Source organism: Gavialis gangeticus, unplaced genomic scaffold, assembly GCF_001723915.1.
Source record: "Gavialis gangeticus isolate Ggan-Ray unplaced genomic scaffold, GavGan_comp1, whole genome shotgun sequence".
NCBI lineage: Eukaryota > Metazoa > Chordata > Crocodylia > Gavialidae > Gavialis > Gavialis gangeticus.
Window position 1 is genome coordinate 55,195,234 of NW_017729006.1, and position 13,364 is coordinate 55,208,597.

A 13,364-nucleotide genomic window follows, 5' to 3' on the forward strand; every position below is an offset into this window, starting at 1 on the left:
GTTTCACCCTACAGGTAAAATAGAAGATGAGAGAGGCAGTCCTTGGGGTTTTTTAATTTTTTTTTCAGTATTTGTAAACATCTCTAAAATATTAGACATTTCTGCCTTTCATGTTAAGATGTGTAGTGCCAGAAGGGTGAATTGAGCTTTTTGGACCTTGAGCCAAGTTCAGGTTGCAAGTTCCTTTGCAGTACTTAATGTTGTTAGTAACTAAGCAGATGAATAAGCCGCCAGTTACTAAAAGTAGATGCATTTGCCTTCAGCTATTAAAGAAAAAGCAAGGAACTCTGAATTAAGGGTTTCACTATATTCAGCTTGTACATTTTCGGTATAAACTTATGTTCACCTAATTTTGGACTGAATATTTTTCATTTAAAAAAGCAATTGGTTTTTCCTTTTAAAACTGCAGTCCTTGCCTCCCCTTGCCTCTAGCTCTAAAGCATCAAAACTGAATCCTTCCTTCCACTGCATTTGTTTCTTAAACCCAGGAAAACTTTGTTTCAAGGCATCAAAATTGATTATTCCTAAACAAAGAAGGTGTTATAGTTGAAACGTGCAGTGATGATTCAAAAGTTGTTCTTGACTTAAGTCAGAATCTCATATTGAAGGTTCTTCATGTAACTTTGCCTGTGACCTTATTTCTAGATGTAGCTGAAAGCCTGGATGTAGATAGTGTTTTACAGTGCAATCTGTACTGGAAGAAAATGTGGGACCACCTACTGTGTAACTCTGATTTTAGTATTAGAGGACAAGGTGGGGAGAGGAGAGGTGTACTGAGATGTAGAAGATTCTACTGACTACAGTATGGTCAGATGGGAATATCTTTGGCTTGTTCTTAGACTAGAATTATTTTGAGGAAAGTAAGAGACTAGCTGCTGGTGAGCATTTGAAGTGAAGAATGGTATGGATTTAGGACTGTGGCTTTCATGTTGCAAAGGCTTAGTGTTTGAGGGTGAGAAGCAAAGATTTATGGTGCATGTGGCTGAGATCTGGCTACCTGAATATAATATAATAATAAAATATAATATAATATAATATATAACAATATAAAGTAAATAATCATTTTTAGATAGCTAGAGGGTAGGTGCCAAGACATTTTAGATTTTTTAACTTGTAATGCAATTGTAAAATGTTTATCTTGAAGATGTCGTCTTTATTTTTCTACAGTTTAGCCTCTCTAATCTACAGCTTCCTGTCAAAGAATCTTCATAACACGTTTAAATAGCTCTTAATGCCTATTTCTTAAATGTGTTAATTGGCTAATGCTTTCTTAATTGACTCTGGGAACATAAGAAGCATAACTACAGCATGCTGCAAAAAAAGGAGCTACAAACATGCCTGGTCACATCCAGTTTAAGTCCTCGGGGAATTCTTGCTTGATGTTGATAAGCTCTGTAGAAATGCTGCAGATTTCTGAAATGGTACACTGTGTGTAGAGAGGTCCTGATTTAGCTTAGCAGCCTTTCAAGAAAAATATACAGCAGTACTAAAACCCTTGAGAACAAAAAAAATTGTTTTAGAAGTATATTATTTCCAAAAATGTTAACTTCAAAATTGAAAGCTATTTTTAAACCTCATATTTCCAAATCTTGGCATTCGTAATCTTGTTTGGATTTTTTTATAACAAAAAATCCTTTGGCAGGAAACAAATTACAAATGTAAAAATTGACTTTGAGGCTAGAATAATAAAAGAAAAAACTAACGTTAAAATCTTATGGTTCTATAATGAACAAGTATTTTAGCCTTAAGGATTTAATTAAAAAGTTGCTTTTGCTATTACTTAATTTCAAGGATATTTTTTTCTTTTGCAGGTATCTATGGTGCTGGTTGTCTTATTACAGAAGGCTGTCGTGGTGAAGGAGGCATTCTTATTAACAGTGAAGGTGAAAGATTTATGGAGAGATATGCACCTGTTGCTAAGGATCTAGCTTCCAGGGATGTAGTATCTCGATCTATGACAATAGAGATTCGGGAAGGAAGGTTGGTTTAATTTTTTTTTTCAGTGGAATTGTCACAAGTATTTCTTAGCATTTGGGTTGAAGCAGATAGATTATAATAGTAGTCCATTTGGCAAGCTTGATTGCTTGAGATGATCAAAGGACTTAACTGTTAGCTGAAGAGAATATTTTAGTCAAACTTTTCTTGGAATGGAATTCCCTCTACATGGTGATAGGAAATGAAGGTCTCAGTAGCCTCCTTTATAGTTGACCAGAAGTTTGTAAGGCCTGATGTGTAGCTTTTCTTAATTGAAAACTGTAGGTGCTGTTTTGGTGCTCTTTCTTGAAAATCTGGCCCTTACCACTTTATACATTCTGATGAGGTTATTTTGTGTGTGTGTGTGTGTGTGATTCTCCAGTCATCCATTGTACAATCTAGAAAACAGAGTAACTACTAATGTAAAAATTCCAAGTGATATCAACACTATTTAGGAGGACAAGGAGACTTAAATATTAAAAGTAGTTATTTGAAAATGTGGCTTAAAATGCAAAGATTGCATGCGTGGGACCCATTTTGTTACAAGTCAAATCTGTGTGTTTAATTTCTTGAGTATTTATTAGGATTAGTATAAAAAATGACTCAGGTTTGTTCTGGAGTTAGTATATTGCTACATAGCTATCAAGCATATTTTAGTCATATCAGATAGTCCAGACAGTACCAGTATTGTAAAGAACTGATTTGGAATCCGTGCCTTTTATACAGAAGGAATCCCACAGAGGCAACTAGTCCAATCTTGACATGAACTTTTTCTTTTACATTAGGGGTTGTGGGCCTGAAAAAGAACATGTATATTTGCAGTTGCACCATTTACCACCACAGCAGCTAGCAGCACGTCTCCCTGGAATTTCAGAAACAGCTATGATATTTGCTGGTGTAGATGTCACTAAAGAGCCTATTCCTGTTCTTCCTACTGTACATTACAATATGGGAGGCATTCCTACTAACTACAAAGGGCAGGTAACTGTTGTAGATTGGTATTCCATTCAATTCAATTTAGTAAGGATTCTGGCTAAATGCCATGCTCCGGAAGATGACTTACCACACATACAACCATAACATAAATAAGTTTGAACAATGTAACCAAACTACAAATATACTAAAAATAGAGCCCACCAACATAAAAACTTTATTGATATACATACAGTAGTAAATCAAGACATTATAATATTGTTGTACATAGATCCACAGTTAAGACAATAAAATCAAATCTAATGTTAAAACGTATCACTCATATCAGTAATAAAGGATATTTAACTCTAATCTTCTCAGCCCTATAAGCAAAAATTGCAAGATGGTTTATTAAATTTTGATCTGTTTGCTGTAAAAGCCAGATTCATTTCTCTCTGTGTAGATTGGTATTATGTGATCTTTTTCCCCCCAAATAGAAAGGAAATGTTTCTTTTTTATAGCATGCTTGTGTTCATAATGATTTATAACTATAAACAAGCTTAACCTTAAATGCTACAATATTAAAGGAAAGCTTGCAAAATATCATATTTCTGGCTTGTTTTGTAAACAGAATGCATCAGTTCTCAGTTTTAATCTGCCTCAAAATTTTACAACTAAATAGAAAACTCCTTTCCATAGGACAATGCTTATGCAGGTGATGGTAACACTACATAGTGTAAAGGTGGGACTGAATTATAAGACTAAGTCTAGAGGTGCACTGATAAGTCAGTCCGATATCATATTGGTACTGATATAAAGAAAATGATCTAGATCAGGTTATTGACCTGATAAATGCCTGTGCTGCATGCAGTTGCAGCACAGTATGTAGGCAGTGAAGACAGCCGGCAGTGTGAAGAGCTGCCTCCAGGTGGTAAGTTTGGGGGGGGGGGGGCAGGCGGGAGGGAATCGAGGCCCTGCTGTAAGGTAGGCAGGGGCTGGAGCTCAGGCAGGGGCAAGTGCTGCTCACACAGGGTGGGTGGGCAGGGAACAAAGCCTCAGCTTGTTCAGGGGTGCAGGGGAGGTGGCTTGTCTGACAGCTCCCACCGCTGCTGCTGTCATTTGTCTGGGAGGGCACCAGGGGGCATGTGCCCCTGGATCTGCATGGGGCGGGATGGGCTGGGGCCAGGGCTATTCCCAGCAGAGCTTGGGCTGGGCAGAGCATGGGGTGGGCAGTGGTGCTGCTGGGAGCAGGGGACTATGAGGGGGCTACGGTGAATTTTGGGGTGGCTGCAGGCCCCCCCACCATAGCCGCCTTCTAGCAGCATTGCTCCCTGCCCTTCCTGACCCAGGCTTCGCTAGGAACAGGCCCCGGATCTGTGTGGGGTGGACAGGGGCCGGGGCAGTTCCCAGTGGGGCAGGGAACAGCACCTCTGGGTGGAGGCTGGAGGGGGTGTGGGGGGAGCTGCAGCCACCCCAAAATTTGCCATAGCCCTCCACTCCCAATGGCTTTGCTGGGAACAGCCCTGGCCCCATCCCACCCTGCCTGGTGCAGATTCAGGGGCACATGCGCCCCTGTGCCCTCCTGGATGAGTAACAGGAACAGCAGCAGGAGCCGGCAGACCAGCTGCCACCTCCGCCTATGCCCCCTGGATGAGCCCTGCTCCATCCCATGCTCCCCAGACAAACTGTGGCTTTGTCCCTGGCCTGCCCTCCATGACTTGGCAGTGCTTGCTCCTGCCTTCCTTCCTCATGGTGGAGCCTTGATCTATGCCCCCACGCCCCTTCCCTTCCCCCTCCCCCTGTACCTTCTCCTACCACGCTACCTGCTGCAGGCAGCATATTGGATCAGTATTGGCCGATATGCCTCCTTAAATATCGGCTATTGGTATTGGCCTCAAAAATCTCTATTGGTGCACCCCCAGTAAGTTCTTAATTATGTGACTTAACTCTTACTATCACAGTCCCTGCGCTAAAATGGAGTAACCTGTCACAACCTCAGGCAGAGACAACTGCCTCATATTAATTTAGATCATTTAAAAAAAAAAATTCCTTGTGAATGTGACCTGGTGTTAGAACAGATGCAGTTTTTTCTCCTGTGTTCAGAATTGTAAAAATACTTTAACTGTGCTGTTTACTAGGGTTAGTAGTATTGAAAGGACATGTGGTGTGGGTTTTTTGCTAATGTTTATTACTTCATCTGTAGACCAGTTAAGAAGTAATCCTTAACAGTTTTGTGTTGAGGGAAGCTCTAACTTTTATGGTTCCCTGTTTTAAAAAACAAGCAAGAGACATTCACATACAGGGACGTTAATACTACAAATTAGTTTTTTGCAAATGAATTTTTAAAACCTATTAAGTGATTATTTGTTTCTGAAATGACAGGTGATTACACATGTGAACGGCCAAGATAAAGTAGTACCTGGTTTGTATGCTTGTGGTGAAGCAGCTTCTGCATCTGTTCATGGTGCTAATCGACTTGGAGCAAACTCTTTGTTGGATTTGGTGGTCTTTGGTCGTGCTTGTGCCCTCACCATTGCAGAAACTTGCATGCCTGGTAAGAGTTGCTGTTTAAATTGATTCCTTTAATTGTCTCAAATTGTTAGTGTATGTTTCTGTTCACTAAAATGTGTTGTTTCTTTAACAGTCATACATTCAGTCTTGGTAAGTAATTATATGACTATTAAAATGTCAAGAAATTGCAGTAACTTTGCATTTTGGGTCCGTTGTATGTAATACTTAGTATTGGTTGCCCAAAAACTCACTCATACTTTTATTTGATGTACTGCGTTTAATTTATAGGAAAAATATAATTCTGCCAAAGATACTGTCAGATATGCCTGGGACTCTTTCCTTCCAAGCAAGAAAAAAAACAAACATTGCTAATAATATTGCAAACATTAAGAAAAGGACCTAGCAGCATGCTACTGCTTGGACTCAGCTTGAAATGAGTCCTCCTTCCATTTTTCAGACCATGTTGTGTATGTATCTTAGGTAAACCCCTTGCTGCAGCCTTGTACATGCAGCCTGTGACTATTTAACATTTTTAATAGCCAGAGACAGTCTGTTGTATCTGTAATGCAGTTGAAGATTTGGGAAGCAGTAAACAAGCTAGCTTAATACATAGGTCTCTTCACTGTAACTATTCTTATTCTATAGTTTGCTCTTAAAGTGAAGTTGAGCCTACTCTGTATCTGTTACTAGGGGGTAGAATTTGCAATTTCCAGGCCTGGAAAGTGGACTCACTTCCTGTGTTTCCTTGGAATTTAAAAAAATGTATAGTTCTTGGCAATATGCTTACCATGGTATGAATTTTGATTATTACCTTAAACTGTTGTAGAATGAGTAAGTTGGTTTTAATTGTAAAATGTGTGTGTATGTGTGCATCTAAAACATTTATATTTATAATATATTTATATTGTGTGTGTATATATTTATTTTATACATGTTTATGTATGATATGAATGTATAAATATAAATACATATATTAGAGCTGTCGAACAATTAAAAAATTAATTGCAAGATTTAAAAAATAGTTGTGATTAATCACAATTTTAATCACACAGTTAAACAATAATAGAATTCCAATTTATTATATTATTTATTTATAATTGCTGGTGCCTTGCACTCCTGACCCACAGCCCTCTGCGACCCCAGCAGCAGTAGCATTTCCTGGGGCAGCCCGGCCCCTGCAAGCATGGGTACCAGCCTCTGTGCCGTACACCCGGTCATGGAGATCCCTACCACCCTCAAAGGACCTGCCCAGTCTCCTGTTGGAGGGGCAGGCACCTCACTCAGCCCTGCTGCAGCCCTAGCCCCAGCGCCCAGATAGCTTCCCCCAGCGCGAGCTGGGACACCTTGCCCATCATTTGCTCTCTGTGGAGCAGAATGGTACTGTCATTTATCACCTGGCTTCCTCGATAAGAAGTTGAGACTTATTTCATGGACAACCTTTGGATGGATTTATGCCATAACAAAACTGCATGTTATGAGTTCTTACATATCCTTTGCATTTTTTGGAATATGGATGTGAGGACCTAGTAATGGATACTAGTGGGTGAAAGCTAGTATTGCATGGTAGAATGAAATACTTTTGTAGCACATATAGTGGGTTTCCTTTTTGTGACTAATGGGTTGTGTCTGACAGCATGTGAAGGATTACCTAGTTTAATGGGTCAGTAAAAGCTGCATCTCTGCTGTTATATTGTGAGCATATTTTTAATTGAATAAAATAGTCTACATATGTGAAATATTTTACAAAAATTAAGCCTTGCCATCCATGTGAGGCAGAGACATAGTAATGCCCCTTTATAGATAACAAAAATTATGCCTGTCACTGAAAGGTGGTAATTTGATACAAAATTACAAGTTGAGTTAATGTTGGAGAGGGGATAGAGACCTTTTTGTAACTGGTTCATGTAGAAAATAATCATGAATCAAATCCCTAGTTCTAATTTTCAAACAAGTGTTCCAAATTACCATATTTACTTGAATCAAAGATGACCCTGATTGTAAGACAACCCCACCAATAATTAGATTCTATATATGGAAAATTACAAATTTGTTATAATTTTTGAGGCATAGACAAACCTTATTATTTTAGGTTTGTCTTTTATTTATATCCCTCCCACTGCTACAGCAGGGAAACTTTTAATCTGGGTGTCAAGTAGTGCCCTCTTCCCCAGTTTTTTCCCCTGCGGCCCTTTTCCCCCAGTTCTTACTGTCAGACCCTGCTTTCCCTAAGCATATGGAAGTGAAGAGCAAATATGAAAAAGCTGACCTTGAAATAAACATAGCTGTAATAATAACTTGTATATAGTACCCATAGATTTAGCTTATCCAGAATTGATGCATTTTACCTTTTTTGAAACTTCTGTAAGTTTTAGCACAGGTATTTCATAAACAGACTTCTAACTAGGACTATGGCACCTACTTATGTATAATACAAACTCTGCATGATACTAGTCCAATGGTTTTCAACCTGTGGTCCATGGACCCCTGGGGGTCTATACAATTTTGTGTAAGGGATGACTATGATCAATCGACAGTATGTGAAATACCCACACTTACCCCAAAGGGGTCCACACCTCCATCTGAAAATGTTTAGGGGTCTGCAAATGAAAAAAGGTTGAAAACCACTGTACTAGTTCAGAAGCTTAAAGGCTCATAATTATACCATATTGTTCATTGGGTTGTGTCCTAGCAGAGTTGATAGCATTTTCAAGCCATGGTGACCCTATGGCTCAGCACTATTAACCAAAACTATGTGTGCACTCCAGATACCACCTCGCCACTCCCCCAAGGCGCCATGTGCCAATTAGCACCCACTCATGACTGGAATTAGCTGTTCTTGTCATGAGTTGTGGGATCCTCCAACAATTGATATGCAGATGAGGTGCAGGGCAGCCTGGTCTGGCTTTATCTCATGGAGTGAAGGGCCCCATTAATCTCATGTGACAGGCTGAGAGTGGGTGACAAGGATTCTGGGTGAACTGTTTGGGACCCTGTTTTATGATGTCTGCCAGACATTTAATGCTGGTGAAGAAATGGGAATCACTTGGAATGAGAGAGAAAGGCGCAGCTCAGTTTTATACGTGTTAAGAGGAAATCAGAATGTGCATGGGGTCACAGGCCAGCTGGGCACTGTGAGTATATTAATTTAGTTGAAGACTGACTGAGCACTGCAACTTTATTGGCCACTGGGCTTCTTGGTTCAGGATCGAGGAGGTGATGTTCAGAAGGAAAGCAATGACAAATTTTACTTATAAAAAATAATAAATTTTACTTATAACAACAAAAGATATAGTTTGCACATATGACAGTTAATAAAAAGGTTAGCTAATAAACAGACAACATAACAATACAAATTTAAAATTGACTGTGATGATAAAACAGACAAAGGAATTAACCAAGAGTTTCCACTTGGTTAGCAACTTATCGATAGTCCCTCAGTTAGAAGATACACATCAAGTTGATTCAGCAAAGTCGGATGTCTCTGAACTGGGCTGTGGGAGTGGGGGAACTGGAGGAAGGTCCCTCAGTCAGGATCTAGTTCTCGCTCTCACAGATCTGTGGGGGTATGGGACAGCAATGACCTTTCTGTTTTGTCCTTGCTTGAGGGTTACCTGATGTGCGTGTTTTTTTATATCCTATTTATGCTATTTTTTGGTTATATAGCCATTCATAGTTACTTTATAGCTGTTATCCTATGAAGTTAAAAGGTGTTAGAAATCATTACAATAAGTTACTGCTTAAGCTTGGGTTTACCCAACAAGCAAATTACACTACATCACTTTGGGGTTTGAGATTAACATGTCCCTACCTAAGTTCAATCCACTATGTTAATTATACCTTGTGATTACGTTTGTTAGTTTTTTATGGACTCTAAGCAAAATTTTGTAAATCAGCTATGTCTGCAGTTATAATTCTTAGTTCTGCTTTTTAAAGTTAATGCTTTCTGAAGATTAGTATAAAAAGCTATATATAAAATTTCTTCCAGACAGACAAGAAACTGCTCCTAAAGCTACTTCAGATACCTTCAAAAAGCAAATTTCTCGTGTTAAAGTTGCTCATTAACTCTTCTGGTTCTGGCCATCACAGCGTGGTTTAGTGACTCACCATCATCTAAAAAAGCGAGGGGGACTGCACTCAATAGACACTAACATATATCTTATTCAGATGGGCTTCACTAACCCATCCTTGTGGTCAGTTCCTGTCAGCATGTTTAACCAATATGGGCCATGTGTTTTATAGTCATGCTTGATGTTGGCTGCACTTAAATCAATTTCATAGTTGGTTTCCATTACTGAGCACATGCTGCTTTTAGCAGTAGTTACCAGATAAACAATGTATTTAATACATTCTCCTTGTATGCAAATGTAAAATGAGGGGTGCTTTCCCCCAGGCTGACTGGGGAGGGACATTGTCTTGTACTGAAGTAAATATGATATATGAAAAAATAGTAAGTAAATGCTCTGTCGGTACAGAATTGAAGCAAATATTTTGCAGTATTTCCAAATATTGTCTGTGATAGCTTTAAAAAAAACTAGCCAGTTAACTTATGTCAAAAATTTATAAGCGAGCTTCATTTGAAGTATTAATTAAAGTAGCTTGAAATTGTTACTGTATTCTGAAGACTATGTAATCCTAAAACTAAGCCCTTTTTTCTTATGCAACTATGCATTTTATTTTAACAGGCAAACCTGTTCCCTCAATTAAACCAAATGCTGGTGAAGAATCTGTTGCAAATCTTGACAAACTACGATTTGCTGACGGAAGCATAAGAACATCAGAACTGAGGCTTAACATGCAAAAGGTAAGAATCCCAGCATTGGTGACTAGCGTAGTACATAAGATGAAAGTGATTATTAAAATAGACTATACCAGAGGTCCGCAAGCTCCATTCAGGAGGGCTGCAGAAAGGTTGTGGACCAACTGAGAATATCTGTACTTATAAGGTAAGACTACTGTTATTAAAATATAAGTTGCGTGTTTTGATTTGTAGAATAAAAAAAAGTTCATTAAGTGGTCCGCTGAGACCCTTGGCAATTTTCAAGTGGTCTGCAAAAAAAAGAAGTTTGAGAACCACTGCACTACACTATTACTGAGTTCTTAGTGCTATCCATTTCCTGTTGCCATGAGTTCATCTCCTTATAGGTTTTGGATATTACCGTCTTCTAAATATAATTCACTGAATGCTCTTTCTAGTTGTAACTGGCCTAGTGAGGGTGATGGTGAATGAAATGTAAGGCTGTAATGACTTGTGGGTGTTTTTAATTCATCCTGTGTATGTCTAGGGATTGTATTATGTTGAACTTGTGGGGAAGGGCTTAACCGGAACTGCACACGCAGGTGTGAGCAACAAATTTTAGGTGACTTGAAGTGAAACCCCTAAAGTGATTTAGGTTGCAGTCACAAAATTACCTCATAAGATTTTTGGGTGTGCAGTAAAGATCAGTTAGTATGTCTTTCACCTTGCTGTTTTGTTTTTTTTAATGTTGATACGTTGCAGACGATGCAAACCCATGCTGCAGTGTTTCGTACGGGCTCTGTACTACAAGAAGGCTGTGAGAAGCTAAGCAGCATTTACCATGATTTGGACAAGCTGAAAACATTTGACAGAGGTCTGCAAGCATCACAAAAACATTCAAACCACTACATGTTCTGTTGGTACTTGTGAATGGCCTTATCTTCTAAATGTTAAGACTATGTGAATGTTCTGTAAGGAGGCATTTTCAGCTAAGAAAAAGCTTTTGGTATAAAAGTCTTGAGCCAGAGTTACAGAAGTAAACTTCTGATTTGTCTTGAGGACCACTGAATTAGATCAGAAACATATCATCTTTTTCCTACATCACAGTACATAGGAGAAAGCACGTAGTTAGAAAAAGTCAGACCGTCATGAATGTGAGGTGTTTGTTTGCTGCTTCATGTCAATTAACTGACTTCTTGCAAGTATGCCTCTATCAGGCTTTACTGCTTATTACAGTTCCTCTCCTCTCCACCTCCAGATATTCAAAAGTAGTTTTGGACTTTTCAGTATTATAAATACCTCCTTTTTATGCGAGTACCATGGCAGCATATAATATTCAGATATATCTCTTCAATAAAAGGAGATAAAACATCTCCATTTTCATAGCTCTGCAAAGGGGATTTACATGAGGATTTATACCAACATGACACTGCATTGACTCTAAATTCTCCCTGCCCTTTTTCCTAACTTTTTTTTTAACGTATCTCTGCCTGCAGGGAGAGCTTCAGTGAATAGAGTACAAGAAGAATAGCTATCCCCAAGAATACACCCACTGCAATTTTGACTTAGAAGTAGTTGTTTGGTCGTCTTTTTGTAGCATATACATCTCAAAACCCCCATCTCTTTTGCTGCACATAAGAAGGACTGTCAGCTTGAGGGATGCAAAACCAGAAGAGAGCTTTTCAGCTGCTGGCTTCAGATGCACTTAAAACCCTAGGAAGGGTTGTACTTGATTATAGCTAGTTCTGTAATTCTCTGTACCAACATGAAAGGAGAAAATCTAATCTGGTTAGTCATATGTGGGGTTTTTCTTTGCTACTGGAAAACTTTTCAAATTTTTAACATCTTGTTAGGTATTGTGTGGAATACTGACTTGGTGGAGACCTTGGAACTGCAAAATCTGATGCTTTGTGCTCTGCAAACTATTTATGGTGCTGAGGCTCGGAAGGAATCTCGTGGTGCACATGCCAGAGAAGACTACAAGGTACAAATATTCTGTGTTATGTGACTGACACTTCTTAGCAAACAAATGCTGTGGTCTTGGATGATTTGTCCTTGATATTATTTTTACTCAAAGATCAAATTTTACTCGATCAAATTTTTAAACCATTAATGTCTGTTTAAAGTCTGTGGAACTGGCTTGTGATATAAATTGTGCAAGTGAATATATCTAATTGCCTATTGACCAGTGCCTCCAATACCCTGTTGACTGCTTTTTGATGGGATGAAAGCAGTAGTAGGTTGCAGTACACTGCTACTTGACCTTCTTGTTGAAGTGCTGGCAACTTACTAGTGATATGGCCAGTGGATTTGTAGGGAAGATTGGAAGCAGTGTAGCAAAATAGGGAAGTAACGAGAATATATTCTGCCTTACTAACTTGCTGAAGCTCTGCAATGACTTTGAAATAACAGCAAGATTTGGTATAAAATATTATAAAGTTTGCCAGGTAGGCTTAAAATCTCATAACCATGTTTATGATTGGAAGTACTTAATTTGAAATGTAATTATTGTATGGATTTGTAAAATGGAATTCCTAGTCCACATCAGCATAATACTTTGTTCGGTTTAGGTAAGGGTAGACGAATATGACTACTCCAAGCCAACACAGGGGCAGCAGAAAAAAACATTTGAACAGCATTGGAGGAAACACACTCTTTCTTATGTGGATATCAAGACTGGGAAGGTATGTTGATGCTGTGCTTGGAGGGTGCCTTGTCCTATTGGGCAGCTGTTGATGGGCTGATAACGGAACGTTAGAGCCTTTTTTTTCATAAAGTACCTGATACTGTTGTAACAAGGTCATGTACTGTGTGCCTTTGAGTGTGTAGAGAACTAAATGTACAAGAACCTTGCTTGGAAGAAGTCATGGAATTGCTGTTCAGATGCAGTTTGTACAGGAATTGGATTACCATAATTTTTCTTTTTCAGTCTTAGTAAAGTTATTAGTAGGAAACTGATAAAATATATTTTTCTGCCCTGTATAAAGCATTTGGAGGAATAAAAAAAATAAATGGAATAAAAATCTTTGGTTTTACAAATTCCATACCTGAAGTGATCTTTGATGCTCTAATCTGCTGTGTTGCTGGGATTATCTCATCCTCCAAATACAGGAAACCCTCGTTAATCATAGTTTCAAATGTTCGCGAATGCCGAACCCGCATTTTTAATACACTTTATACACTTGCAGGAGCTCCTTGGGAGCTCCGTGCTTGCTGTTGCCAGTAGCCGCCC

The 13,364-nt window shown here is 38.8% G+C and overlaps 1 protein-coding gene across 1 annotated transcript in view; it reads left to right on the forward strand.

Moving 5' to 3' along the window:
• Nucleotides 1-13,364, forward strand: part of SDHA (succinate dehydrogenase complex flavoprotein subunit A) — a 42,238-nt gene that overhangs the window by 22,486 nt on the left and 6,388 nt on the right. Inside the window, exons 8-14 of the mRNA XM_019508738.1 lie at nt 1,812-1,980; nt 2,760-2,955; nt 5,269-5,440; nt 10,080-10,198; nt 10,895-11,006; nt 11,986-12,116; nt 12,703-12,816. Of these exons, the coding sequence (XP_019364283.1) occupies nt 1,812-1,980; nt 2,760-2,955; nt 5,269-5,440; nt 10,080-10,198; nt 10,895-11,006; nt 11,986-12,116; nt 12,703-12,816 (1,013 nt within the window). The remainder of the gene's footprint in view (nt 1-1,811; nt 1,981-2,759; nt 2,956-5,268; nt 5,441-10,079; nt 10,199-10,894; nt 11,007-11,985; nt 12,117-12,702; nt 12,817-13,364) is intronic.